The 25,863-nt window shown below is 40.8% G+C and overlaps 1 protein-coding gene across 3 annotated transcripts in view; it reads right to left on the bottom strand.

Annotated features, from left to right (window-relative positions):
* Positions 1-25,863, bottom strand: part of samd10b (sterile alpha motif domain containing 10b) — a 115,055-nt gene that overhangs the window by 21,776 nt on the left and 67,416 nt on the right. For 2 of the 3 annotated variants that reach the window (XM_073061793.1, XM_073061792.1), the window contains exons 3-4: positions 15,745-15,913; positions 3,099-3,239 (exon numbers count right to left, since the gene is read on the bottom strand). In XM_073061793.1, the coding sequence (XP_072917894.1) occupies positions 3,099-3,239; positions 15,745-15,913 (310 nt within the window). The remainder of the gene's footprint in view (positions 1-3,098; positions 3,240-15,744; positions 15,914-25,863) is intronic. The other variant, XM_073061794.1, reaches the window with a different exon arrangement.

The following is a 25,863-nucleotide window of genomic DNA, read 5'->3' as shown; positions in this document are numbered from 1 at the left end:
GACAGGGACAGGTTGGTCATGCTGGGTCTTTATTCCTTGGAGTATAGAAGAATGAGCGGTGACCTCAAAGAAGTTTATAAAATCATGTGATGTACAGATGAGGTGGATGGTCATACGCTTCTCTCCAGGGTTCAGTAGTCCCAAACTAAAGGACATGGAGGAGAGAGATTTAAATGAGCACTGAGAGTTAACTTCTTCACACAGAGGGCAGTGAGTACCTGGAGTGATTTGTCAAAGGAAGTGGGTGAAGCAGGTACAATTGCACCATTTCAAAGGCATTTAGAAAGGTACATGGAGGGTCCTGGGCCAGACTAGGACTAGCAAGGAGAATGCTATGGTCAGCACATACCAGTCAGGCTGAAGCCCCTGTTTCCATGTTGTATTACTCTTATGATTCAACGACTCCATAACTGATTGGTATGAATTTGTTCTGTCTTTTTTAATGAAGGCAATGAGGAAGAAAATCATATAAATTCATTAATTACTAATGTCATCTGACACATTTTCCACCCAGTTGATTTTTCTTATTACTGGATTCAAATAATTACTCACCACTGAATGACTTCAGTTTACAACTTGGATTCAAGATACATGAATTACAGTGAAAATAAATTACTTGATTTTTTTTGACATTCCTTTTGAAGCGATGCCTACTTTTCTCCGAGAATTCAAGTTCAAAGTAAATGTATTACCAAAGTACATATATGTCACCATATGCAACCCTGAGATACATTTTCTTGTGGGCATACTCAATAAATCCATAATTGAATAATAATTAGAATAGTATCAATGAAAGCCTGCACCAAATTGGGCGATCATTCAACATGCAAAAGACAACAGCACGTGCAAAAACACTAAGAAAGAAATAATAATAATTTTAAAAAGTAATAAATATCGAGAACATGAGATAAGGTGTCCTTGAAAGTGAGTTCATAGGTTGTGGGAACATTTCAATGATGGGACAAGTGAGCTGAGTGAAGTTATCCCCTTTGGTTCAGGAGCCCAACACACATACAGCCTGGAAACAAACCCATCAGTGAAACATCTCGCATCATTTACACTAAGCTGACCTTAATTCAGTTTTGTTCTCTGCACATCCATCCAGTTTTCATTAAACTCATATCGTTAAAATTCATCACGCATAATTAGCAATAGTATTTAATTAGACCATAAGACATAGGAGCAGGTTTAGGCCATTCAGCCCATCTGAATCAGTCTGCTCCTCCATTCCGTCATAGCTGATTCTGGATCCCATTCAACCCCATACACCTGCTTTCTCTCCATATCCTTTGATGCCCTGACTGATCAGGAAATGATCAACTACCACCTTAAATATACGAACGGACTTGGACTTCACCGGAGTCTGTGGCAGAGCATTCCACAGATTTACCATTCTCTGGCTTAAAAAAAAATCCTCTTTACTTCTGTTTTAAAGGGTTGTCCCTCAATTTTGAGGCTGTTTCCTCTAGTTGTGGATACCCCCACCATAGGAAACATCCTCTCCACATCCACCCTGTCTAGTCCTTTCAACATTCGGTAGATTTCAATGAGATCTTCTAAATTCCAGTGAATACAGACTCAAAGCTGCCAAACACTCCTCATATGTTAACCCCTTCATTCCCAGAATCATCCTCATGAACCTCCTCTGGACTTGCTCCAATGACAACACATACTTTCTAAGAAATGGGGCCCCAAACCATTGACAATACAAAGGCCTAACTAGTGTCTTATAAAGCCTCAGCATTTTCTCCTTGTTTTTATATTCTATTCTCCTTGAAATAAATGCCAACATTGCTTTTGCCTTCTTTACCACAGACTCAACCTGTGAATTAATCTTCTGGGAGTCTTGCACAAGGACTCCTCAGTCCCTCTGCACCTCTGATGTTTGATCCCAATTTAGATAATCGTCCGCACTATTGTTCCTTTCACCAAAATGCATTATCATACATTTCCCAACACAGCATTCCGTAATTGTTTTTTTTGTGTCCATTAGTGTGAAATACAAATGGCACATCAACTACATGTATTGGAAGTAAGTCACCAAAGACTTGCAGCCTGCTCAGCAGGGATTATTGACAAATTAGGCCTTAAAGGAATGGATATTGTGTGGGTCTGGCAATAAAAGGAATCTGAGGTGTGATTGTTGGTCCTGTATTTGCTCCTTGATTCTTAGGCACATTGCTTTTCATCAAGTATGTTCAGAGTTTGTTGACTGAGCTGTCTAAATTGTGTGGGTTAAGAAGCGAAATGCTATTAGAAAGACTTTGCAGCTAGTTTATTCCATATCATTACAGACTTCTTGGAGTGGTTCATACAGAGGTGTAATTTCAAAAATATGTAATACTTTCAATGTTTGCTTTACAAACTGCAAAAAACTAATTTGAATGAAGCTTAATATTGTTCCTGTCCATAAGTATGTTCAATAAACTATTCACTGATAAATTCTGTGAAACCTACTGAAAAAGTAATGCTCCATTAATTGGTATTTTTGAAGTTTAATAGCATGAATCAGATCTACTGCATGTTTGTAAATCAGAAAGACTAATTCTTGGCATAACTTGAATAAAGCACAAAGGTTTTATTATGTCTTTTCAGTTCAGTTTTAGATAGGTTGCAAAATCTCAGGTTTAAAACTGCCGTTACCAATATTAATTGACAGACATGCTTTATTCAGAATTTGTCTCCTATATCTATAGAGGTCTTAGACATTGATTTAATCAAGTTAACTGCTTGATCAAAATTCCAGAGAAGAATGTTACACACGTTTGCAAACATTTTTCCGTTATAGACTCCCCCATCTGATGAAAGGTCATCAATCTAAAGCATTATCTTGGTTTGTCTTTCCACTGATGGTTGATGACCTGTTGACTATTCCCAGCATTTTTTTTCCAAGCATTTGTATTAGCTTGCTCTTCCAACAGTAAACTTCCAAGATTTTTATGGACAAAAGTAAAGAATGCACAACTTGACAAGAATGTGTCAAGTAACTAGCTGCGTGTTTACACAGCACTAACTTGAAAGCATGCATCACATTTGCTGCAAGAACCCAGTCTGGAAATCTCGAGATGATGCTGCTGACACGATGGAGCTGAATTTACCTTGTCTAAGTAGTTGTAGGTTTCTCACTTCCTCTCGTACCTGCAGCTGTAGAACCTGCTGAAGTACCTCTTGCCTTTGACCTTCCTGCACTATTCCCATCCGTTCCAGCTTTTCACCGTTTAGCCTCAGTAGTGCCCGACCTGTGGAAAGAACTGTATTTTGAAACTAGCGTTTGAACATTTTACAGAATACATGCACTGGAAGATTTCCCTTTGGAGCCATTTAAATGTAATAATATCTCCAGGAAATAAATTCAAACACAAAGTTAAAAAATGCCATAGTTACAATGAAAATATTTTCCTTTATGTTCCCATTGCAGTTACAATGGGAATTCTGAATAAAGGCAGTTAACTCATCAATGGGAAAACTGCCCAATAAGAAAACTCAATATTTTCAAATCTAGATGAACTAATTATTCAACATGCATAAATCCATTAAGTCATCAAGGATATTAGCTCTGCCAAGAGCAAGTGTTCTGTTGTTCTTTATCAGCTACTCATTCATTCAGATGTACTGTCTTTGCCTTGTGGCATTTTCAGTTTAGTATGGAAGACAGGAATCAATTCAGTTCGATTTCTTTCAGAATGACAGGACATGTCCCTATGGCGATTTATTCCAGCACGATACTCTCATGTCAATACAAGCTTGCTGTTAATGAACACGGGAATAAATCTGAAATCAGTTCTGAATGCAAAACAGGTCACAACTATGGTATGTGTATCTGATTATTTCATGACTTAAAAAAGTAACTTTCAGATAACATTTCAATTTATCAACTAATATCATGATCTACACAGGAAATTCAGTACTTGCTGTAATTGGTGAAGTTTTATTGACAATATTTTAAAGCAGATTGGTAACAGGTTAATACTTTTGGAAACTAGATTATCCAAAGTCAAATAGCAAAACAAAAGCAGATCAGTTATTCATAGACACAAGAGGTTCTGCAGATGCTGGAAATCTAGAGCAATAAACACAATGTGCTGAAGGAGCTCAGCAGGTCAGGTAGTACATATGGATTGGAATAAACAGTTGACATTTCAGGCCAATGCATCAATTGTTATCAGTTATTCATAGTTCAAAATATTCTAAAAAGTCAGATCTAGTTTACTGAGAACTTTGAGCAAGTTAAATGGAACAAAGAAGATCAATACCGGAGGCATTGTTGGCCTGGTGACATTGCTGACTAGTACTATATTTCAGTTCAGTTATTCTTTAGCCGATCTTGCAATGTTACAGATATAACTGTATTCTAACAAGATTCAAAGGTAGAAAAATATCTGTCATACATTCAGATTAATGTCACAGGGAAAAAACAAAATGAAGACATTCAATATAGAGAGCTTAAAAATGGAGTCTTCTGTCTCAGGTTCAGTACATAAGCTTTAGTTTTGCAAGTGGTCTCAGACATTGTTAGTCAAGCTTTTTGATGCAAAGACCTGGTCAGCTTCCTTCAGAGACTGATATAGACCTCTTTTAAGGTCCCAGCTGCTTTTGTCTATTTTCATTGCTAGAATTATGCATAAAAGTTTGAAATTAAATTAAAGTTTATCACTGGAGTTTAATTAAGTTGAATTATCTAAAACTCAAGCAATACACAAAACAAAAAATGCTGAAGAAACTCAGCAGGCCAGGCAGCATCTATGGAAAAAAGTACAGTCGACATTTCAGGCCGAAAGCCTTTGGCAGGACTGGAGAAAAAAAGCTGAGGAGTAAATTTGAAAGGTGGGTGGAGGGTAGAGAGCAACGCCATTCAATAGGCGAAACTTGGAGCGGGGTGATGAAGCAAAGAGCTAGGAAGCTGATTAGTGAAAGAGACAGAAGGCCTTGGAAGAAAGGAAAAAAGAGGGGAGGAGCACCAGAGGTGATGGGCAGGCAAGGAGGAAACATGAGAGAGGGACAAGGGGATAGGAAATGGCGAGGGGGTGGGGAAGAGGCATTACTAGAAGTTTGAGAAATCGATGTTCATGCCATCAGGTTTGAGGCTACCCAAACGGAATCTAGGTTGTTGTTCCTCCAACCTAAATGTGGGCTTTTCCCGAAAGTGGAGGAGGCCATGGATGGACATATCGAAATGGGAATGGGAAGTGGAATAAAAATGGGTGGCGACTGGGAGATCCCGCTTGTTTTGGCGGGTGGAGTGTAGATGGTCAGCGAAGCTGTCTCTCAATCTACGTCGGGTCTCACTGATATACAAGAGGTCACACCGGGAGCACCAAACACGGTATATGACCCCAACAAACTCACAGGTGAAGTGTCACCTCACCTGAAAGGATGGTTTGGGGCCCTGACTGGTAGTGAGGGAGGAGGTGGAGGGGCAGGTGTAACACTTGTTCTGCTCACAAGGATAAGTGCCAGGAGGGAGATCGGTGGGGAGGGATGAGTGGGCAAGAGAGTCGCATAGGGAGCAATTGCTGCAAAAAGCAGTAATTTGGGGGGGAGGGGGAGAGAAAGATGTGTTTGTTGGTGGGATCCATTTGGAGGTGGCGGAAGTTTTGGAGAATTATGTGCTGGATGCAGAGGCTGGTGGGGCGGTAGGTGAGGACAAGAGGAACCCTATCCCTGGTAGGGTGGTGGGAGGATGGGGTGAGGACAGACGTGTGTGAAATGGAAGCGATGCGGTTAAGGGCAGTGTTGATGGTGGAAGAACGAAGCCCCTTTCTTTGAAAAAGGAGGACATCTTCTTCATTCTAGAATGAAAAGCCTCATCCTGAGAGCAGATGTGGTGGAGATGGAGGAATTGAGAGAAGGGGATGGTGTTTTTACAAGTAGCAGGGTGGATTGAGGTATAGTCAGTCCAGGTAGCTGTGAGAGTCCATTGGTTTATAATAGACATCAGTGGCTAAGCTGTCTCCAAAGGTAGAGACAGTGAGATCGAAAAAGGGAAGGGATATGTCGGAAATGGATCAGGTGAATTTAAGGGTAGGGTGGAAGTTAGAAGCAAAGTGGATGAAATTGACGAGTTCAGCAAGGGTGCAGGAGCAGCACCAATGCAGTCATCGACGTAGTGTAGGAAAAGTATGGGATGGTCACCAGTGTAGGCTTGGAACATAGACTGCTCCATGTAGCCGACAAACAGGCAGGCATAGCTGGGACCCATGGGAGTGCCCATGGCTACCCCTTCTGTTTGAAAGAAGTGGGAAGATCCGAATGAGATATTATTTAGTGTGAGGATAAGTTCTACTAGGCAGAGGCGAGTGTTGGTGGAGGGGAACTGATTGGGTCTGGTGTCCAGAAAGAAACGGAAAACCTTGAAGCCTTCCTGGTGGGGGATGAAGGTGTATAGGGACTGGACATACAATGATGGGGGCCAGGGAACCTGAAAATCTTGAGAAGATCAAGAGTGTCTGAGGTGTCACGGATGTAGGTGGGAAGGGATTGAACCGGGGGGATAAAACAGAGTCGAGGAATACAGATATGAGTTCATTGGGACAGGAATAAGCTGAAACAATGGGTCTACCTGGAGAGGCAGGTTTGTGGATTTTGGGTAGGAGGTAGAAATGGGAGGTGCGGGTGCGGGAACTATGAAGTTGATGGCAGTAGATGGCTGAAACTTAGCTTATTTGATACCGTCAAAAATTAAACCTTTCTTTTGCTCTGCTGAATTAGTAGAAACTATTTTACATTAATTTTTTAAATATTGGGTGTGTTTCAATGAATTGTTGAAACAGAAAGATTTAAAATTGCACCACGATTCAAGCATTCGGTTCACTGCTTTACTAGGAGTAAGTCATTGGACTTGAGCAGGATAAAATCGGTGACAGTAATCAACTTGTCACACACAGCAGCAAAGGTGTGAGAATTGAGAGCATATGCTTTCACAAAATTCAATATTTTAATTATTACCATGAAGGCATTAAGGTCTGGCATCAATTCCCTCTCTGTGAATTAAATACTAAGTTGCCTGAGCATCCAATGAAACTCTCATCACTCTGGTCACTGTACCTGAATGCAGCTCAACGTCTGCGCCCTCCCAGGCATAGTGCACACAAACCAGAGGAAATACAGCATTACACGTGTCAGGAAACTCACCGAACAAAATTGGAAATCAGTTTGATGATTTTACTCACTTAATTAGGATTTAATGTCTTCTACAAAATGAGTGGATGTGGAGAAGATATTTCCTATGCTGGGAGAGTATAGGACCAGAAGACACAGTATCAGATTAGAGGAGTATCCTTTTAGAATGGAGATGAGGAGGAATTTCTTTAGCCAGAGAGTGCTGAATCTGCAGAATTCGTTGCCACTGGCATCTGTGCAGGCCAAGTCTTTACGTATATTTAAGGCAGATATTAATAGATTATTGACTGGTCAGGGCATGAAGAGACGGGCAGAAAGCAGGAGATTGGGGCTAGAAGGGAAATGGGTCAGACACGATGAAATGACAGAGCAGACTCAATGGGCCAAATGGCCTAATTCTGCTCCTATAACTTATGGTCTTACGGTCTTGAAATTAGTAATTCTACATGAAACAGCATAATCTGTCCTGTTGAAGGGTTTCAGCACGAAACATTGACTGGCCCCTTTTCCATAGATGCTACCTGCCCTGCTGAGTTCCTCACACATTTTGCGTGTGTTGCTTAATTTGATAAAGGGCTGCAGCTAACTTTCTTGCTAATTCTCTCCCCCAAGACTGCAGCGCAGACATCTATTCCTGAAGGGATTATTAAGTATTCACCAATTTTAATTGCTGAGTTGATTTTGGCAGTGGGAGGATCTGCAGGTATGATCTTCAAGCATATTTTCATTTGTCATTATTGTAGTATGGGGTGCGCAAAGGAATTGTTTCAAAGATAACATCAAATCAGACTGAAGAAATTCAACACTACATCTCAAGACTGGAGAGACATTGCACTCAGTAGATACACCTGGAGGGAGTTGTGCTACATGTCAATACGTAAATGATCTCTGCTGTGCTGCAGAGGACAAGCAGCAGCTGCAAAAGGATTGACTGGACAACCAGAAGACCCAAACACTAGCCGCAGCCACTACGTACTTGTGCCCGCACCGCACCACACCAGAATATGTGGATCCCAGATCAGCCTCTACAGTCACCCAAGGACCCGCCAATTGACAACCCCTGAAGAGAACACCTTACTCGACCCGAGCGATCGCACCCAATGGGGTAAATGTCTGTTGAGATACCATGTCATCTTGTTCCATTGGAATGGAAGTGGACCGGAAATTAAAAACTGATCTCAAAGTGACTAATTACTTTCACTCCATCAATGTTTAGGATCACACCACACAGAACACACTTCTCTCTCGCCTGCTCGGCAGTCGTGGGGAGAAAACTGGCAAACAAGTTAGCTGCAATCCTCTATCAAATTATGTCTGCTGGCATTTTTTTCCTGGTGGAGGCCACGCTCATGTATTTTCCAGGTTTTCGTCTCTTTCACTACATTGAACATCACATGCATACTTCTATTATGTTTCCCTGAAATTATACTAGTTCCAAAAATAATCCAACTGCTTTAAAAAATCATATGGATACATTAATACGTTTATTTAACTTCTAAATTTGTACTCCCGTTCAGTTGCAGACCATTCATAAACATAACTTTAAATGGAAGTCACAAAGCACAGCTGCAATGAATCAGAGATTAAGCACTGCAATTTTGTGAAACTCCTCTCAGCTCAGAAATCTATGAAGTCTGTGTTATTACTTTATTTTGTTAAAAGAGATAATGTTACACAGATGTTGACAAGCACCAGCCCATGGGACAGTTATTGAGGAACTGTGACGAGTGGCCCAGGTGAGGAAGGCACGGACCCAGGTGCTGCAGTATCCGAGACTAGAACTGAGACATGATTTCAAGACTGAGAAGAGAACAAGGTTCTTGACTAGATGCTAGATGAGAACCAGGCTAAACTAGATGAGAATCCAAATGAGACAGACATCCTTAAAGCAATCGCACACTGAACCAAATTTGAGCTGACAAACGAGCACTGAACCTGAGTTGAGATGCTCTTTAAATATCCAAATCTTAGCGCCAAGACATGGCCACAAACTAGTGGAGTGGGCCAGAATATTTAAAGGGCCTGCACCAACTATCCATACTCTGGTGCATTTGGGTGCCTATTGTGACAGAATGGTGATGAAATAAGGCCCACCACATCTACTTTGTCTATATTGTTGGGCCAAAGTAATCTAACTTGATGAAGATTTTATCCAGGCGTAATCTGATAGGAGTACCTAAGGAAACTTTAGGACCAATAGAAAATATAACCTGATTTGTACCCTTAAATTTACAACATACGTGATTGAAATTCCGAATTGCTGAGCTCTGACCCGGAAACATGAGGCAGATCTGTCATTCTCTACGGTTTTCATTCCTTCCAACATGTTCCCAGGCACATTCTCACAGCAGGAACCCAATTCCCAGCACATTGATATGGCCAGCACAGTACAGTGTAGGATATCTCTCAGCAGAACCAGCTGGTTGTGCTCACAGAACCACTTCAAGACCATGACCATAGACCCACCAGCTGTCAATGCTTTCACATTAAGCAAATCAAATGTCAGCAAATGTCTCTGGCATTCAAGATGCTCAGGAAGTATTAAAAGTACCGGTAGTTTGAGGTATAAAATCATGACTTAGCCTAAAAACTAAATACTTAGCCTAAATACTTTCAAACTAATTTATTTAAATCAAATAAATTGTTGATTTAACATGGTCTCAGCAGCCACTTCCTCCCATAAATTTCAATCGGCCCGCCTTAACCAGAGAGCCAGGAATCTGTGGACATGCAAGTTGCCTCACTAGACTCTACTGGGGAAGCAAAAAGTAGTCAGCAGCACAAACAGCAGGGCAGAAAATTCTGTTGCCAATTCAATCTGCAACGAGGGCAGAATTCCAAGACATCTGTGGAGAAACATGGATAGCTCCATTAGTAGAGCTCACCCCCCCACCCCCCCCCATGCAGAGAACCTGAAAGGGAGTCCAGGTGACTGTAAAAGGAGAACAGAAGCTGATGCCTTGGTAAGTGGAACTGGAGTGTGTAACCCAGTGTGCTGGAAAGACGGGCCCCAGTCAGTAGGAATGGAGTGTGGAAACCAATGAAGGAAGCGCGTGGGAACTGAGTGAGTGGAAAGGGAGAGCAGCAAATATTACCTGATGAGGCAAGTGCCACACCATTTGGATTTCCAAATACTTGGACTGCAAATTATCAGAATTTTGCTTTATATGGCTTTGCCAACAGAACCCTGCCTCCTCAGTACATACAAGCCAAACCCATGTGATGAAAATATGGCAAATGAGAGCTTGCTGTTGCACAGGGCTTGCTGTTTTGGATTACAACTGCTTCAAGAAGATAACCAATAGTTCTGGAAAATGAACACAGTTGGACAATGGCAAGCTTCTGCAGCAATGTCCACTGTGTTTTAAGTCAAAATGGGTTCACACAGCACAAAATTCTGCTTAGAGTACAATCAGCATGAGACAACAAGAAGCTTATCTTTGTGTAAGCCAGTGATTGAAAATTTTGTTAAAACCAGCTGAACTGCGTATGGAATTGGTGTTTGTGATCCGTTCTGAATAGATACAAAAATCAATCAACTCATTCCAGACTTTATAACAACGGGTATTTTGGTAAAAGTAGATGGTGATTAGCATTTCTTTTCCAGTTAAACTGAAATGAGTGCAGAGAGGTTAAAGAAATGCTGCCAGGAATGAAAGGGACTGGGTGAAACAGAGAGGTTGAGCAGGCCGAGACTTTATTCCTTGGAATGTAAACTGAGGGGTGACCTTGTAGAGGTGTATAACATCATAAGGGGTTAGATGGGCCGAAATATCACAATAATTTTCCTATGGAAGGTGTCCTAAAAACTGAAAAGGCAGGGGTGTAAGGTGAGAAGTGAAAGATTGAAATGGAACTTGAGGAGTAACTTTACACAGAGTGTGGTGCATAAAAGGAATGAGCTGCCAGAGAAAGTGGTTGCAACAGGTACAATAACAACACTTGGAAGATATTCTGGTAAGTATGTGAATAGAAAGTGTTTGGAGAGGTATGGACCAAACACAGGCACCATTGTCAGCATGGACAAGATGGGCCAAAGGGCCTGTTTCTGTGCTGCATTACTCTATGACCTCGTGTACAGAGAGTGGGGGTGAGAGATAAACACCACTTTCATTTTCTCTGAGCGTGGTTGCAGAAAGAAGAACAGAGGATATGTAAAAATCAGCCAATTTAGCTAGATCAAAGCAGTTAGACAAGGTTAGGAAGCAAAACGTCACTCATGCTAAATTCTGAGTTAAACTAAAATTCAGAGTAGGGGGAAATGATCAAATTCAGCCACAACTGCAGTGGTAATCTATTATTTTCTGTGGTATGTGGGGTAAATTGAATTTAATGGATTAAAAGAGTTTACATTATGTTCAATCATTTTTACATTTATTGGTTGCCCATAAAATTAAACATCTTTATAATTTGCATCCAGCCTCAACACACTGAATTGCTTTATTTTGCCAGTGGAAAATTGGAAAGTGATAAAATGGGGCATGGTTCATAACAGCTAGCTAATCTAATAAAGTACTTTTGCACTATTGTTATAAATCAAATCCAACACTTAACCAATCCCAAGTGTGTGAACAATAAGGCACATGGATCACAAGGGGAAACTATTGCCCTATAATAATAATTAGTTATTGCTCATGGCACATTCCTGAGCACCAGATTACCGAATGATTTAAGTAATTGATCAGCACTAAAACCAAAATAATATCTATGTGAAGCCAAATTTTGGCAACTACCTTTAAAAAGCCAAATATTACCAACTCTGCCCCCAGGAGTAAATGGCTCTGTGAAGCCATGCTTCCCGACATTGTTTCAGAACTTGCTTTTTATTGCTTTCTCACTTGCTGATCACAATCTGATTTGATGGATATTCAAATAAGTAGTAACTTCAATTAAAGCTTTGTTAAAAAATAAATTTATTTAATTCGGAATACCTTTGTACTGCCACTACATTCATTATTTAACTACCCTTCCATAAAAGCACGAACAAATGTTTAGATTTAGATTTTAAATTTAGATTGAATATCATATGGGTTTGAGAATGAGAGAAAGAGTCAAGATGAACGCAGTCGAGACAGAAATACAGTGATGCTTATGAAAGTGCAGAAGAGATTAAACAGAACCAGAAAGGAGAAGTAAACCTTCTGAAAAAAAATTGATTTCAATTACAGAAATTTAATTTTTAGTAGTTGCCGCTCAGCATTTTGCCTTATACCATAGATATAGCTACCAATTTCAGATTGATAGCGGCTTGCACATATCCAATCTTTGCTGCCAGGTTGTAAAATAAAACTCTTGTGAATACAAAGGACTGACTCAGTTATATTTACTGCTATTGAAGGAGTAGTCGGCAGGGACAAGGCTAAAGAACATTTCACAACTCAGCCTGTGTATCATGTGAATCCCTTAAGTGGTTAATAGAAGGTTTGAAATATGAAGCTTGATCCTACATCTTATTCACTGTTCTCTTGGGTAGTGTGCAAATCCGCTCTCATCTGCTGCTTCTTTGCTATCCTAAGAAACAACCCGTTACCAGCTATTGTTACAAAAACTGAAGCACAGAGGTATGAAGAGGAAGATTAAACAATTGCACAAGATGAAGAGAGTCCAAGCACAAAGAAAAGCTGTTTAACTTTCCTCCTTGTGCCTCTATGCTTTAGTTGTTACAATTATAACTGGTAACAAGGGGGGGTACCTGCTTCTCATTCCCCAGGCACCAGAATGGCCACACTGCTTAACTCCTCTCTGTCACTGGTCTTCACAATGTCAACTTGGCCACATTGTAAACCTGAGCACACAATTAAATAATCATTTGTCATATTACACACAATCGATAACCAATCATCTTTGCTCATATCCTTCATATCTGTCTGCTGGTATGGCTTTGCCTGTTCTCGTGATTCTGTCTCGTTCCACCCCAGTGACTGCAGCATGGTTGGGAGAAGGCTGCAGAAGTTCAGTGAAGATGATAGCTGACAAGGTTTGTTGATAATCATGAGCAACTCTGATCAGTCTGGCTATGGTCAGCACCTTCTCATCCTGAATGGTAACAAAATAGGCCGGTGAATTGACAGGCAACCGAAAAGACACTGTGTGAATGGCAATTGTGGGAGGATCAATGCATCTGAATGTCACGGAGTTACAGTTACTTCCCCACAGCTACACTTCAGCATCACTTGCACTCTGCAACCTGTGTTGGCACCAGTCTTTCATGACAGATTGCATGACACCATTCTGAATTCCCCTGCTGTTTTCAGACAATGCGTGACCATCGCTTTTGCTGCAGCAGAAACTGCCATTGGCCATCGGAAACAACTAACAGAGTTAGTGAGCTTATCAAATTAGCCATGAGTTCCACCCTGCACAGGATGGGTTCCATGCACTGACTGATCCAGGCTGGAGCCCGGATCATCATGCTCCTTAAAGCTGTGCATAGGTTGTCTCACCTTCAACCCATTGTCCTAAAAGTGTCATTTTACAAGTATTTCAGCCTTTCTCTGCAACCTTCTCCATCAGGCATCTGAGTCCTCTGTAGCAAAAGTCAAGGACAGAAACAAGTTTGGATAGGTATTCAACATTTCCCTCCTCTTGCTGTTGTGGCATTGTCTGGGTTGCACTTCTTGCACGTTTGAAATGGGAGAAAGACAGGGGAGAGGAGTGGGAGGCTGGGAGTGGGGTGATGTTGGCTGAGGCTGAACAAAACAAAAGGCCACGTCAATGCCATCCGCATCTTGTCACTCAGTAGAGAGCGTGTGTTCGATAAGAAAAGTATTAGGTATCAGGGGAACCAATATTTCTAACTGTTTCAGCACCACATTTGGCCATATCCCTACTGATGATTGCTCCAGCAGTGGCCATCACCAGCTCGGTCATTGAGATTAGGAGATTTAAACCGAGTGGTCCCCATTACTTAAATCCAAAGGCTGTAGTGGGGTATTTTAGTAAATGAAAGCCAGCATGTACATCACATCTGCAGGCAATGTGATGTACATACTGAGCAGTGTCTGCGGATAATGCTGAAAATTTGTCCATGCAATAAGCTACCATGATAACTTATTCTTTCACTGAACTTCTTTCAGCACTCATAACTAGTGGGCAAAAAGCCGAAAAGGTTCATAAAAGGTTACTTTACTGTTTGTTGCATTTCATAGAACAATACAACAGAGGAGCAGGCCCTACAGCCCACCACGTTTGCGACAATCAGGATATCAATCCAAGATAATCCCACCTGCCTGTTCATGTGTCTATTTAAATGCCTCTTAAACATTGTCATATCTACTTCTAACATCCCCTTTGTCAGCATGTTCCAGGCACCTACCATTCTCTGGGTTTAAAAAAATATTTCTTTGCAAATGTCCTTTAAACTTTCCCCCTCACCTTTAACCTCTGCCCTCCAGTATTGTGCCATTTCCATCTTGGAGAAAGAACCTTGTGTCTTTATCCAATCTATGCATCTCATAATTTTATGTATTTCTATTGGGCTGCCCATCATCCCCCAATGATCAGGAAAAAATGCAAAGATTCAAAGATTCAGTGTACATCTATTATCAAAGTATGTATTCAGAATGCACCTCAGAGATTTGTCCTCCCACAGGCAGCCACGAAGCAAAGAAATATGATGGAAGCTGTTCCAGAAAACATCAAACACCCAGTGCTCAAAAAAGAACAAATTGCGCAAATGGCAAAAAGTGAGTTGAACAACACACAGAGTATGAAACATCAAACCAGTTTAGTTTAGATCCTTCCAAAACGCATTACCTCACTGTGGTCCAGATAAAGCTACATCTGCCATTCCCCTCCCCAAATTTCCAACTGATTTATATCCTGCTGCCTTAGAGATCTATGACTCTACTGATTTTTGTGTCATCTGCAAAATTTACTAATCAGAGCACCTAAGGTTCCATCTAGATCATAAATACATATTACAAGCAATATAGGTCCCAGTGCAGATCCTTGCAGAGCGCAATTGGTTGCAATCCAAAAGTCAGAAGAACAACCCCATATCTTCTATATTTTTTATCCAATTTACCATTGCACCAGGGATCCCATGCGACTTGATTTTTTGGACCAGCCTAGAATGAGAGATCTTGCTAGTAGCATTACGATAGTCCTCATAGACAAAATCAATTTCACTACATTAACTGATCAAAACACTCAAACAAATTGTGAGACTGGATCTCTCCCCCACACAAAATGATATTGACTATCTCAAATAAGTCTAATTCTATTACTTGTTCCATGTAATATTTTGTAGCTATTTTTAAGCTTTGGCTATGGAAGTTTTCTAAGTGTTTTGTAACTTGGTCAAAGATTGCTACTTTGGTGAAATTTTACATCGTGAAGAGGTTGGTCATAGCATGATTTTCCCATCAAACTTAACAGCAATGTCTAAATAATTTGAAACACATTGGAAGATGTCACAAATAACAATCACAGCTGTTGTTTCCTCTTTCCCTGCCAGAAATATGATTTTTAACATATTAGTATACCATAAAAGATTTTTGAAATTGCCCTTAAAAATACACATAGATTAAGCAAATCCAAATTTAATTTGAAAACTCAGTAAAAGTGTTTTAAATGAATATTATAATAGTCATTCAATTCTTGTAACCAGTTCCTAGAATATACCTGTTATTGCATGATGAGAGAAAGCTTCCACGTAGGTCAGATAATTGTGGGGGCAATGTTTCTTTAACCATTTACAAACATCCTGCTGGGTCCACAGTACTACAGGCTTGGCATGTCTTGTGAATGTCGGACTCGTGTGAAAACTATAATACCCATCACTGGATCCGATCTGCAAAATAAAGTGAAATACACTAAATTATTGAACATAAATTATCTTTGTTATTCTGCAGAGATTGTGTGCTTCTTGTATTTCTCCAGTTAGGGGGTATGTGGAGTTCCCAGTTTGACGGTCAGCCCCAGTATACTAGACTTGCAACACTCTATATTTTATAGTGACTAAAATGAGAGCTGTTACAAATGAAGGTTTGTTTCTCACAATTACAATTTCCTGTCATATCTTTTCTACCAAGGATAATATGGAGCCATACTGAACATAAGCTCTGAGGGCAAGTTCGCAGGAAATATAAAATTACCAACAAAAGATTTAAGTACATCAAATAGAGATGTCACAATAAAAATAATCTCCTTAGTGAATGAAGCTGGGGATGCGGTAGTGGGGAACACAGAAATGGCAGATGAGTCAAACACATTTCATCTTGGTCCTTGTGGTAGAAGACACATAAACATCAGAACAATATTAATATAATGGGAAGAATTAAAACATCCCAACACTAGAAAATTAGTATTAGACAGATCAATGGGGTCAAAGGCTGATTAATCCCTTGGATTTGACAGCTTTACACTGCTTGGATCTGAAAGTAAGTGGCAGCATAGATAATAGACACACTGGTTGAAATCTTCCCCAAAATCCTTAAAATTCTGGAGGGACCCTGAAGGATTCCTCCAAGAGAACCACACCCTTGTCATGGTTTGGAAGCTTGCATGCCTCAGTGAGCCAGAGAGCTGTGCTGGCTGGAGTCAGGGCTTTATGCTTTGGCTCTTGTTAGGGTCACCCATGCCAAATAGGTCAAAGGGTAGAGGGCAGACTAAGAGTGGTCCAGGTTCAGGGGTTCAGCTCAGGGCTAACAACCCTGACTGGTAAATGAAATTATTACAGAAAACAACAATGAAGAATCTTTAGTCTCCACTCGGAACATTTATGTTAACAGTAGTGAAAACCACAAGAAGCTAATGACACGATGAAGGAAATCCTGAACACTGCCAGAAATGGAGGACTTTCATTGCTGCCCTAAACACCAGCTAACTTAAGAATTGTAAAGATGTTTGATTGATCCTCATATTCAAAACCAATTTGAGATGTAAAACAGCTGGTGATTTAGTGAAATCAATTATTAAGGAGGTAATAATGGAGCATATGAAAGATCATGATCTGATCAAAAAGCGACAGTATGGCCTCATGAGGAGGAAATTACGTCTAATAAATTCACTTGAGTACTTTGAGGAACTATCAACTAGTGATTAGAGCGGGACCAATCAATGTAATAAATTCAGATTTATAAAACACATTTGATAAAGTGCCATGAAAGAAGTTACTTTACAATACATTATCATGGTAAAGGGTTAACTAACTAGCAGGAAACATGAAATAGGAAAATGTGGGTCATTTTCAAGTTGGCAACCTGTAACTAAAGGGATGTTGTGGGGTATGGGGCAAGACATTTCTTACTAACTTAATTGAGTTTTTTGAGGAGGTGACAAAGGACAATGATGAAGGCAGAGCTGTGGATGTTGTCTACATGGAATTTAGTAAGGCATTTGACAAGGTCCCACACCAGAGGCTTATCTAGAAGGTGAATTTGAAACATTAAGTTCAAGAGTCGTAAAGTAATGTGTTGGATTATGGTGTTTCAGCGTTGGATTATTACATTCAATGCCAGTCAGCCCAATAAAGGAAAGATGTGGAGGCTATAGAGAGAGTGAAGAAGAGGTTTACCAGGATGCTGCCTGAATTCGAGGGAATGTGCTATAACAGAATTTGTTCAATCTTGGGTTGCTTTTTCTGGAGCAGCACAGGCTGTGGAGAGATCTTACTGAGATTTATAAGATTATGAGATGCATAAATAGTATCTTTTTCTGGCGATGAAATGTTTAAAACTAGAGGACATACCTTTAAGAAGATGTACAGGGTAAGATTTTTTTATGAAGAATGATGGGTGGCTGGATTGTGCAGCCCGGGTGGTGGTGCAGGTAGACGTGAAAGACCTGTTCAAGCGGCTCTAGGACAGGCATGTGAATATGCAGAAAATGGAGGGATATGTGCATTGCGTAGGCTAAATGGACTAGTTTAGTTAGGTTTTTAACTACTAGTTTAATTAGCTCACCAAAACATCATGGGGTGAAGGTTCTGTTCCTGTACTGCATCATTCTATGTTCTATGTACAGTATGTATCATATCTGGAACTGCTGCAGTTTACCACAGATATTAAAGGTTTAGGTGAAGAAAATAAATGTACTGTAGCAAAAGGTGAGTAGGAAACAAAAGTAGAGGGAAAAGATAATCTAGGAGAGTACAGACAAAACAGAGAGATACTGATAGGTGAAATGATCAAACCTTTGGCAAATGGGGAATAGTATGGGAAGGTGTGAAGTTCTTTACTTTAGAAGGAAGAATGATAAAATGGATCACGTAGAGAGATTGCTAAAAAGCTGTAGCACAAAAGGGTCTGAAAAACAGAAAGCTGGCAGAGTGGTGTTGGAGAATCCAGAAGGCTAAGGGAATGCTGGATTTCATTACAAGCGGCAGGAGTATAAAAATAACTAATCTGTACTTTGTTTGTACAAGGTATAATCAGATCAAACATCCCTTACTTAAGGATAAATATCCATCATTGGAGGCAATTCCGAGAAGGTTCTAGAATGAGCCCTAGTATGGGAGAAATTCTCTTATAATGAAAAGTTGAACAAGTTGGGTTTGAAATCATTGGAGTTTAGAAGAAAGAAAGGTTGAAACATAAAAAATTCTGAGGTAGGTTGATAGGCTAAATTCAGCAAGTGCATTTGCCCTAAGGGACAGTAAAGCCCCAGGTAGGATGGTTGGGGAATAAAGGGCACACATGAAAGGTACCTATGCACAGCTGTGATGGGAAAGAAATATTTTCCTTTGAACATTTGTGAGTTTTTGAGATTCCTTACTTTAGAAAGTCATGAGGAAAAAAAAAACCCTTGAATATATTGAAATCTACGATAAATGATTATTCATTCAGGGAATCAAGGGTTATGGGTGTGAAAATTGACAAAAAGTAGGATCAGTCATGTTTTTATTGAACGGTGAAATGGATTTAATAGGCTGAATAATCTGCATCTGTTCCTATTTCTTGTGGTCATCGAGCTCCTTTTTACATAATGTGCTGGGCAATAAATGCGAAAACAATGGGGACTAACATATCCAAGAGCAAGTCATAGCAGCAAAGTGAGGGGATTAGATTCAAAACGTATTAGATAAACCACAGTCAACAAAGAATTGCTGCTTGGTAAATTTTTTGGCTGCTGAGGTACCAACTATCTATGGTCCTATGAATTCAGATGACAAAATTCATCGTCAGATCCCTCATAATCCTGCCTTGAGACTGAAAGAGTGACCTTGGACTCTCTGTCAATTTTAGCATGTTAACATAGTGCAGTCACTTGAATTCTTGCCTGCACTGAAGGATGAGAATTTGTACTCTTTTTTCCCCTCAGTGATCTACCAGTGAAAATACACAATCTATATTATTTTACTATGGCAAATAAAATGATCACGTGATTTAAAATTTCATAGGAAGTAACTGATGGTCAATTATACAACATTTATTATTTATAAAGATACATTGATAGAGGAAAAATACCATCCTCATAGTATATAAGACAGTCTGCTCCATCATTCAATCAGGCCTGATCCTTTTTTTTCTCCTCCTCAACTGCAGTTCCGAGCCTTATCCCCACAACCTTTGATGCCATGTCCAATATCAATCTCTGCCTTAAATACACCCAACAACCTAGCCTCCACAGCTGCACGTGGCAACAAATTCACCACCCTTTGGCTAAAGAAATTTCTCCACATCTCTGTTTTGAAAGGGCGCCCCTCTATCCTGAGGCCTCACCAGCGCCTTATAAGGCCTCAGCATCACATCTTGCTCTTGAACTCTAGACCTCGGTTGTTGTTCAAACCAAACATCAAAATGGGGAAGAAATGTGATCTACTTGACTTCAACCGTGTAAAGATTGTTGGTGATTTTCGCTTCCCTGAAACTTATTGACAGCAACAAAGAGTATTTGCACCATACTCTGTAAATTCTAGAGACTGTTGTGCATGAACATCCCAATTGATCTATAGTTTCTCAGATACTCAACCCTGTCTTCCCCGTTCTGATGTTTGGTTTGAACAACAACTAAAAATCTTGACCAGCTCTGCGTGCTTTTATACATCGAGTTGCTGTCACATGATTGACTGGTTAAATACAGTACTGTGCAAAAGTCTTAGGCACATATACTGTATATAACTAGAGTGCCTAAGACTGTTGCACAGCACTGTATATTATGTCTTTCCGGTTACCAAACAACACTCAATACTACTGATCTAATACAAAGCTAAGCACTCTTATTTCTGTTTCACAACCACCTTCCTATTTTAACCAATATACAGTACTGTGCGAAAGTCCTAGGCATCCTGGATGTGTATATATATATGTACCTAAGGCTTATGCATAGACCTGTATTTGCATTAATGAGCAGGACTACAGGTGTACCTAATAAAGTGGCCAAAGAACAAAAGGATAGACAGAGAGAAAATTGGTCCCCTTGAAAATCAGCATAGTCATCTACGCATGTTGCTGAAAGAGACGGGAAGATCTTAAATGATTTTTTTTTGGTATTTACTCGGGGACAGACACAGAGTCTATAGAACTGAGGGGAAGAGTAGTGAGGCCATAGACCATACCCAGATCACAGAAGAGGAAGTGATTGCTGTGTTGAGGCAAACTAAAATGGTTAAATCCGAAACGCCTGATGTAGTGTCCCCTTGGACCTTTTATGAGGTGAGTGCATAAGTTCCAGGGGCCTTGGCAGAGTTGGTTAAAACATCCCTAGCCGCGGATGAGGTGCCAGTGGACTGGAAGATAGCTTATGTTGTTCCACTATTCAAGAAAGTCTCTAAGAATAAGCTGAGAAATTACAGACTGATGAACCTGACTATGGTGAACCATAGGTAAATGATTGGAAGGTTTTCCAAGGAGGAGGATACTGTATATATGTATTTGAATAGACAGAGCCTGATTGGGGATAGTAAATAGGACTGTGGATGGTAGGCTAACCAATCTTATAGAATATTTTTGAGGAGGTTATGAGGAAGGTTGATGAAGGAAAAGCAGTGGGCATTGTCTACATGGACTTTAGTAAGGCCTCTAACAAAGTCCTGCAAGGGAGGCTGAGCTAGAAGGTTAAGTCATGTGGCATTCAGGATGAAGTAGTAAACTGGATTCAGCATTGACTTGGAAGGAAAAGACAGAGAGTGGTAGTTGATGGTTGTCTCTCTGACTGGAGGCCTGTGACTAGTGGTGTCTACAGGGATTGGTTCTGGGTCCATTGTTGTTTATTACCTATATTAATGATTTAGATTATATAATGTGGTAAACTAGATCAGCAAATTTGCAAACAACACCAAGATCAGGAGTATAGTGGACAATGTTTAAGGCTATCAAAGCTTGCAGCATGACCTGGACCAGATGGAAAAATGGCAGATAGAATTTAATGCAGACACGTGTGAGGTGTTGCACTTCAGCAGGATAAACCAGGGAAAGTCTTAGACAGTGAATAGTGTGACACAGAGGTGTGTGGTAGAGAAAAGGGATTTGGGTATACAGATCCATAATTCCTTGAAAGTGGCATTATGGAATAGATACAGTAGGGCTGTAAAGAGAGCTTTTGACACATTGGCTTTCATAAAACTATGCACCAAGCACAGGAGTTGAGTTGTATAAGACATTGGTGAGGCCTAATTTGGAGTATTGTGTGCAGTTTTGGTGACCTACCTATAGGAAAGATGTAAATTAGGTTGAAAGAGTACAGAGAAAATTTACAAAGGTGTTGCAGGGTCTGGAGGGCCTGAGTTACAAGGGAAGATTGAATAGTTTAGGACATTGTTTCTCAGAATGTAGAAGACTGAGAGGAGAATTGATGGGTATACAAAATTATGAGGAGTATAGATAGGGTAAATGCAAGCAGGATTTTTCCACTGAGGTTAGGTGGGACTACAACGAGAGGTCATGGGTTGTATGGGAAATGTGAAGAGTTTAAGGAGAACATGAGGGGAAACTTCTTCACTCACAGTGTCATAAGAGTGTGGAACGAGCTGCCAGTGGAAGCGATAGATGTGGGTTTGATTGCAACATGTAAGAGAAGTTTGAATAAGTACATGGTATGGAGGGCCACAAACTGGGCGCAGGTAGGTGGGACAAGGCAGAAAGCTGAAGGACCTGTGTCTGTGCTGTAGTTCTCTCTGATTCTATGAATTTATGACTCTAGTGGCAAAAATGTTTAGCGGTGAAGGAGGAGGTCCTGCAAAGAGAATTTAGGGAGTTAGGTGCAAAGTTAAAGGACAGGGACCTACAGGGTTGCAATCTCAGGATTGCTACCTGTGCCAAGTGCTAGTGAGGCCAGAAATAGGAAGATAGTTCAGTTAAATATGTGGCTAAGGAGTTGGTTCAGGAGGGAAGGCTTCATGTTTCTGCACAACTGGGCCTTGTTCCAGGGAAGGTGGGACCTGTTCCAACGGGACGGGTTGCACCTGAACTGGAGGGGGACTAACATCCTCGTGGGAAGGTTTGCTAGTGCTGCTCCAGGGGGTTTAAACTAGATTTTTGGGGGAGTGGAACCAGAGTGTTAGAGCAGATGGTGAGGTGGAGGAGGATAAAGGTCATGCGAGAGCTGCAAGTTATAGTGCATGGAGTAAAGCCAGATCTAGCATATAAAGAGGCTTTGAGGGAAGAGAAACAGAATAAAGGGTGTAAAGATAGTAAGGTAGAAGGGCTAAAGTGTGTGTACTTCAATGCAAGAAGCATCAGGAACAAAGAGCTTGGATACATACTTGGAATTATGATGTAGTGGCCATTACAGAGACTTGGCTGGCACCAGGGCAGGAATGGATTCTCAATATTCCTGGATTTCAGTGCTTTAAAAGGGATAGAGAGCGGGGAGAAAGGGGAGGAGGGGTGGCATTACTGGTCAGGGTGTGAATTGGGATAATGTTTTTGCAGGGAAATGTACTATGGACATGCGGTCGATGTTTAGGGATCTCTTGCAAGATGTTAGGAATAAATTTGTCCCAGTGAGGAAGATAAAGAATGGTAGAGTGAAGGAACTATGGGTGACAAGTGAGGTGAAGAATCTAGTCAGATGGAAGAGGGCAGTATATGTGAGGTTTAGGAAGCTGGGATCAGATGAATCAATTGAGGAATATAGGGTAACAAGAAAGGAGCTTAAGAAGGGGCTGAGGAGAGCAAGAAGGGGGCATGAGAAGGCCTCGGCGAGTAGGGTAAAGGAAAACCCCAAGGCATTCTTCAATTATGTGAAGAACAAAAGGTTGACAGGAGTGAAGATAGGACCGATTAGAGATAAAGGCAGGAAGATGTGCCTGGAGGCTGTGGAAGTGAGCAAGGCCCTCAATGAATACTTCTCTTCGGTATTCACCAGTGAGAGGGAACTTGATGACAGTGAGGACAATATGAATGAGGTTGATGTTCCTGAGCATGTTGATATTAAGGGAGAGGAGGTGGTGGAGTTGTTAAAATACATTAGGATGGATAAGTCCCCGGGGCCTGACGGAATATTTCCCAGACTGCTCCACGAGGCGAGGGAAGAGATTGCTGAGCCTCTGGCTAGGATCTTTATGTCCTCGTTGTCCACGGGAATGGTACCACAGGATTGGAGGGAGGCGAATGTTGTCCCCTTGTTCAAAAAAGGTAGTAGGGATAGTCCGGGTAATTATAGACCAGTGAGCCTTACGTCTGTGGTGGGAAAGCTGTTGGAAAAGATTCTTAGAGATAGGATCTATGGGCATTTAGAGAATCATGGTCTGATCAGGGACAGTCAGCATGGCTTTGTGAAGGGCAGATCATGTCTAACAAGCCTGATAGAGTTCTTTGAAGAGGTGACCAGGCATACAGATGAGGGTAGTGCAGTGGATGAGATCTACATGGATTTTAGTAAGACATTTGACAAGGTACCACACGGTAGGCTTATTCAGAAAGTCAGAAGGCATGGGATCCAGGGAAGTTTGGCCAGGTGGATTCAGAATTGGCTTGCCTGCAGAAAGCAGAGGGTCGTGGTGGAGGGAGTACATTCAGATTGGAGGGTTGTGACCAGTGGTGTCCCACAAGGATCGGTTCTGGGACCTCTACTTTTATTAACGACCTGGATGTGGGGCAGAAGGGTGGGTTGGCAAGTTTGCAGACAACACAAAGGTTGGTGGTGTTGTAGACAGTGTAGAGGATTGTGGAAGATTGCAGAGAGACATTGATAGGATGCAGAAGTGGGCTGAGAAGTGGCAGATGGAGTTCAAACTGGAGAAGTGTGAGGTGTTACATTTTTGAAGGACAAACTCCAAAGCAAAGTACAAAGTAAATGGCAGGATACTTGGTAGTGTGGAGGAGCAGAGGGATCCCTGGGGGTACATGTCCACAGATCCCTGAAATTTGCCTCACAGGTAGATAGGGTAGTTAAGAAAGCTTATGGAATGTTACCTTTCATAAGTCAAGGGATAGAGTTTAAGAGTCGCGGGGTAATGATGCAGCTCTATAAAACTCTGGCTAGGTCACACTTGCAGTACTGTGTCCAGTTCTGGTCACCTCACTATAGGAAGGATGTGGAAGCACTGGAAAGGGTACAGAGGAGATTTACCAGGATGCTGCCTAGTTTAAAGTGTATGCATTATGATCAGAGATTAAGGGAGCTAGGGCTTTATTCTTTGGACAGAAGGAGGATGAGAGGAGACATAATAGAGGTGTACAAGATATTAAGAGGAATAGATAGATAGAGTGGACAGCCAGCGCCTCTTCCCCAGGGCACCACTGCTCAATACAAGAGGACATGGCTTTAAGGTAAGGGGAGGAAAGTTCAAGGGGGATATTAGAGGAATGTTTTTCACTCAGAGAGTGGTTGGTGCGTAGAATGCACTGCCTGAGTCAGTGGTGGAGGCAGATACACTAGTGAAATTTAAGAGACTACTAGACAGGTATATGGAGGAATTTAAGGTGGGGGGTTATATGGGAGGCAGGGTTTAAGGGTCAGCACAACATTGTGGGCCGAATGGCCTGTACTGTGGTGTATTGTTCTACGTTCTATGTTATGACCCATTTAGATGAAGCAATACTTCCTAGAGCTCATGTAAAGAGCTCTCACTATGGTAATGTCATGTTTGTAACAGAATCCTCATAACATTAACAGGTCTTTTCATCTCAACTTTGTTCCTTAGTAAGCGTGTTTTATGACACTATCAAATTTATGTTAATCTGCCTGTCAATATTTTTTCTTCTTAACTTTCTAATTTCCTTTTTTTCCTTGGCTGATTGATTTTTATGCATTGCACACTGCCAGCTTTGTGATTACAGGGCATATGAAAGACCTATGCATTGTCAGCAACTATATAATCTTTAAAAATCATGCATCCTTCTGTAATAAAATAAATGACACTCAACTCAAACATTACAATGCACAATTAATATGCAGCAGTCACTAAATCAAGTAGTTACTTTAAACTCAGCAAAAACCCAAAACAATGTAATGAATGTGTGGCTAAATTATGCAATTATGTAGGTTGAGGGTAAAGTATTCAGAATGTGGAGAATGCAAATAATGCTGAATAAACTATAACTATCTGAACCAGAAAACAGTGGCCTAATCCAAAAGGTAGCACCTCTAGCAGCACTGTTGTCCTTCAATGGTACAAACAAGTACTGGTTTTAATTCTGGACTCTGTAAAGGGTGGAAGTTAATATTGTAAGACATGAGACATAGGAGCAGAATTAGCCCATTCAGCCTATCGAGTCTGCTCTACCACGCCATCATGGTTGAATTATCATCCCTCTCATATTTTTGGCTTCTACCCACATCCTTTGACACCCGTACTAATCAAGAACCAATCAACCTCCACTTTAAATAAATCCAATGACTTGGCTTCCACAGACA

The sequence above is a fragment of the Hemitrygon akajei genome, chromosome 11 (genome assembly GCF_048418815.1).
Source record: "Hemitrygon akajei chromosome 11, sHemAka1.3, whole genome shotgun sequence".
Classification (NCBI taxonomy): domain Eukaryota; kingdom Metazoa; phylum Chordata; class Chondrichthyes; order Myliobatiformes; family Dasyatidae; genus Hemitrygon; species Hemitrygon akajei.
This window is presented reverse-complemented; position numbering and strand designations above follow the sequence as displayed.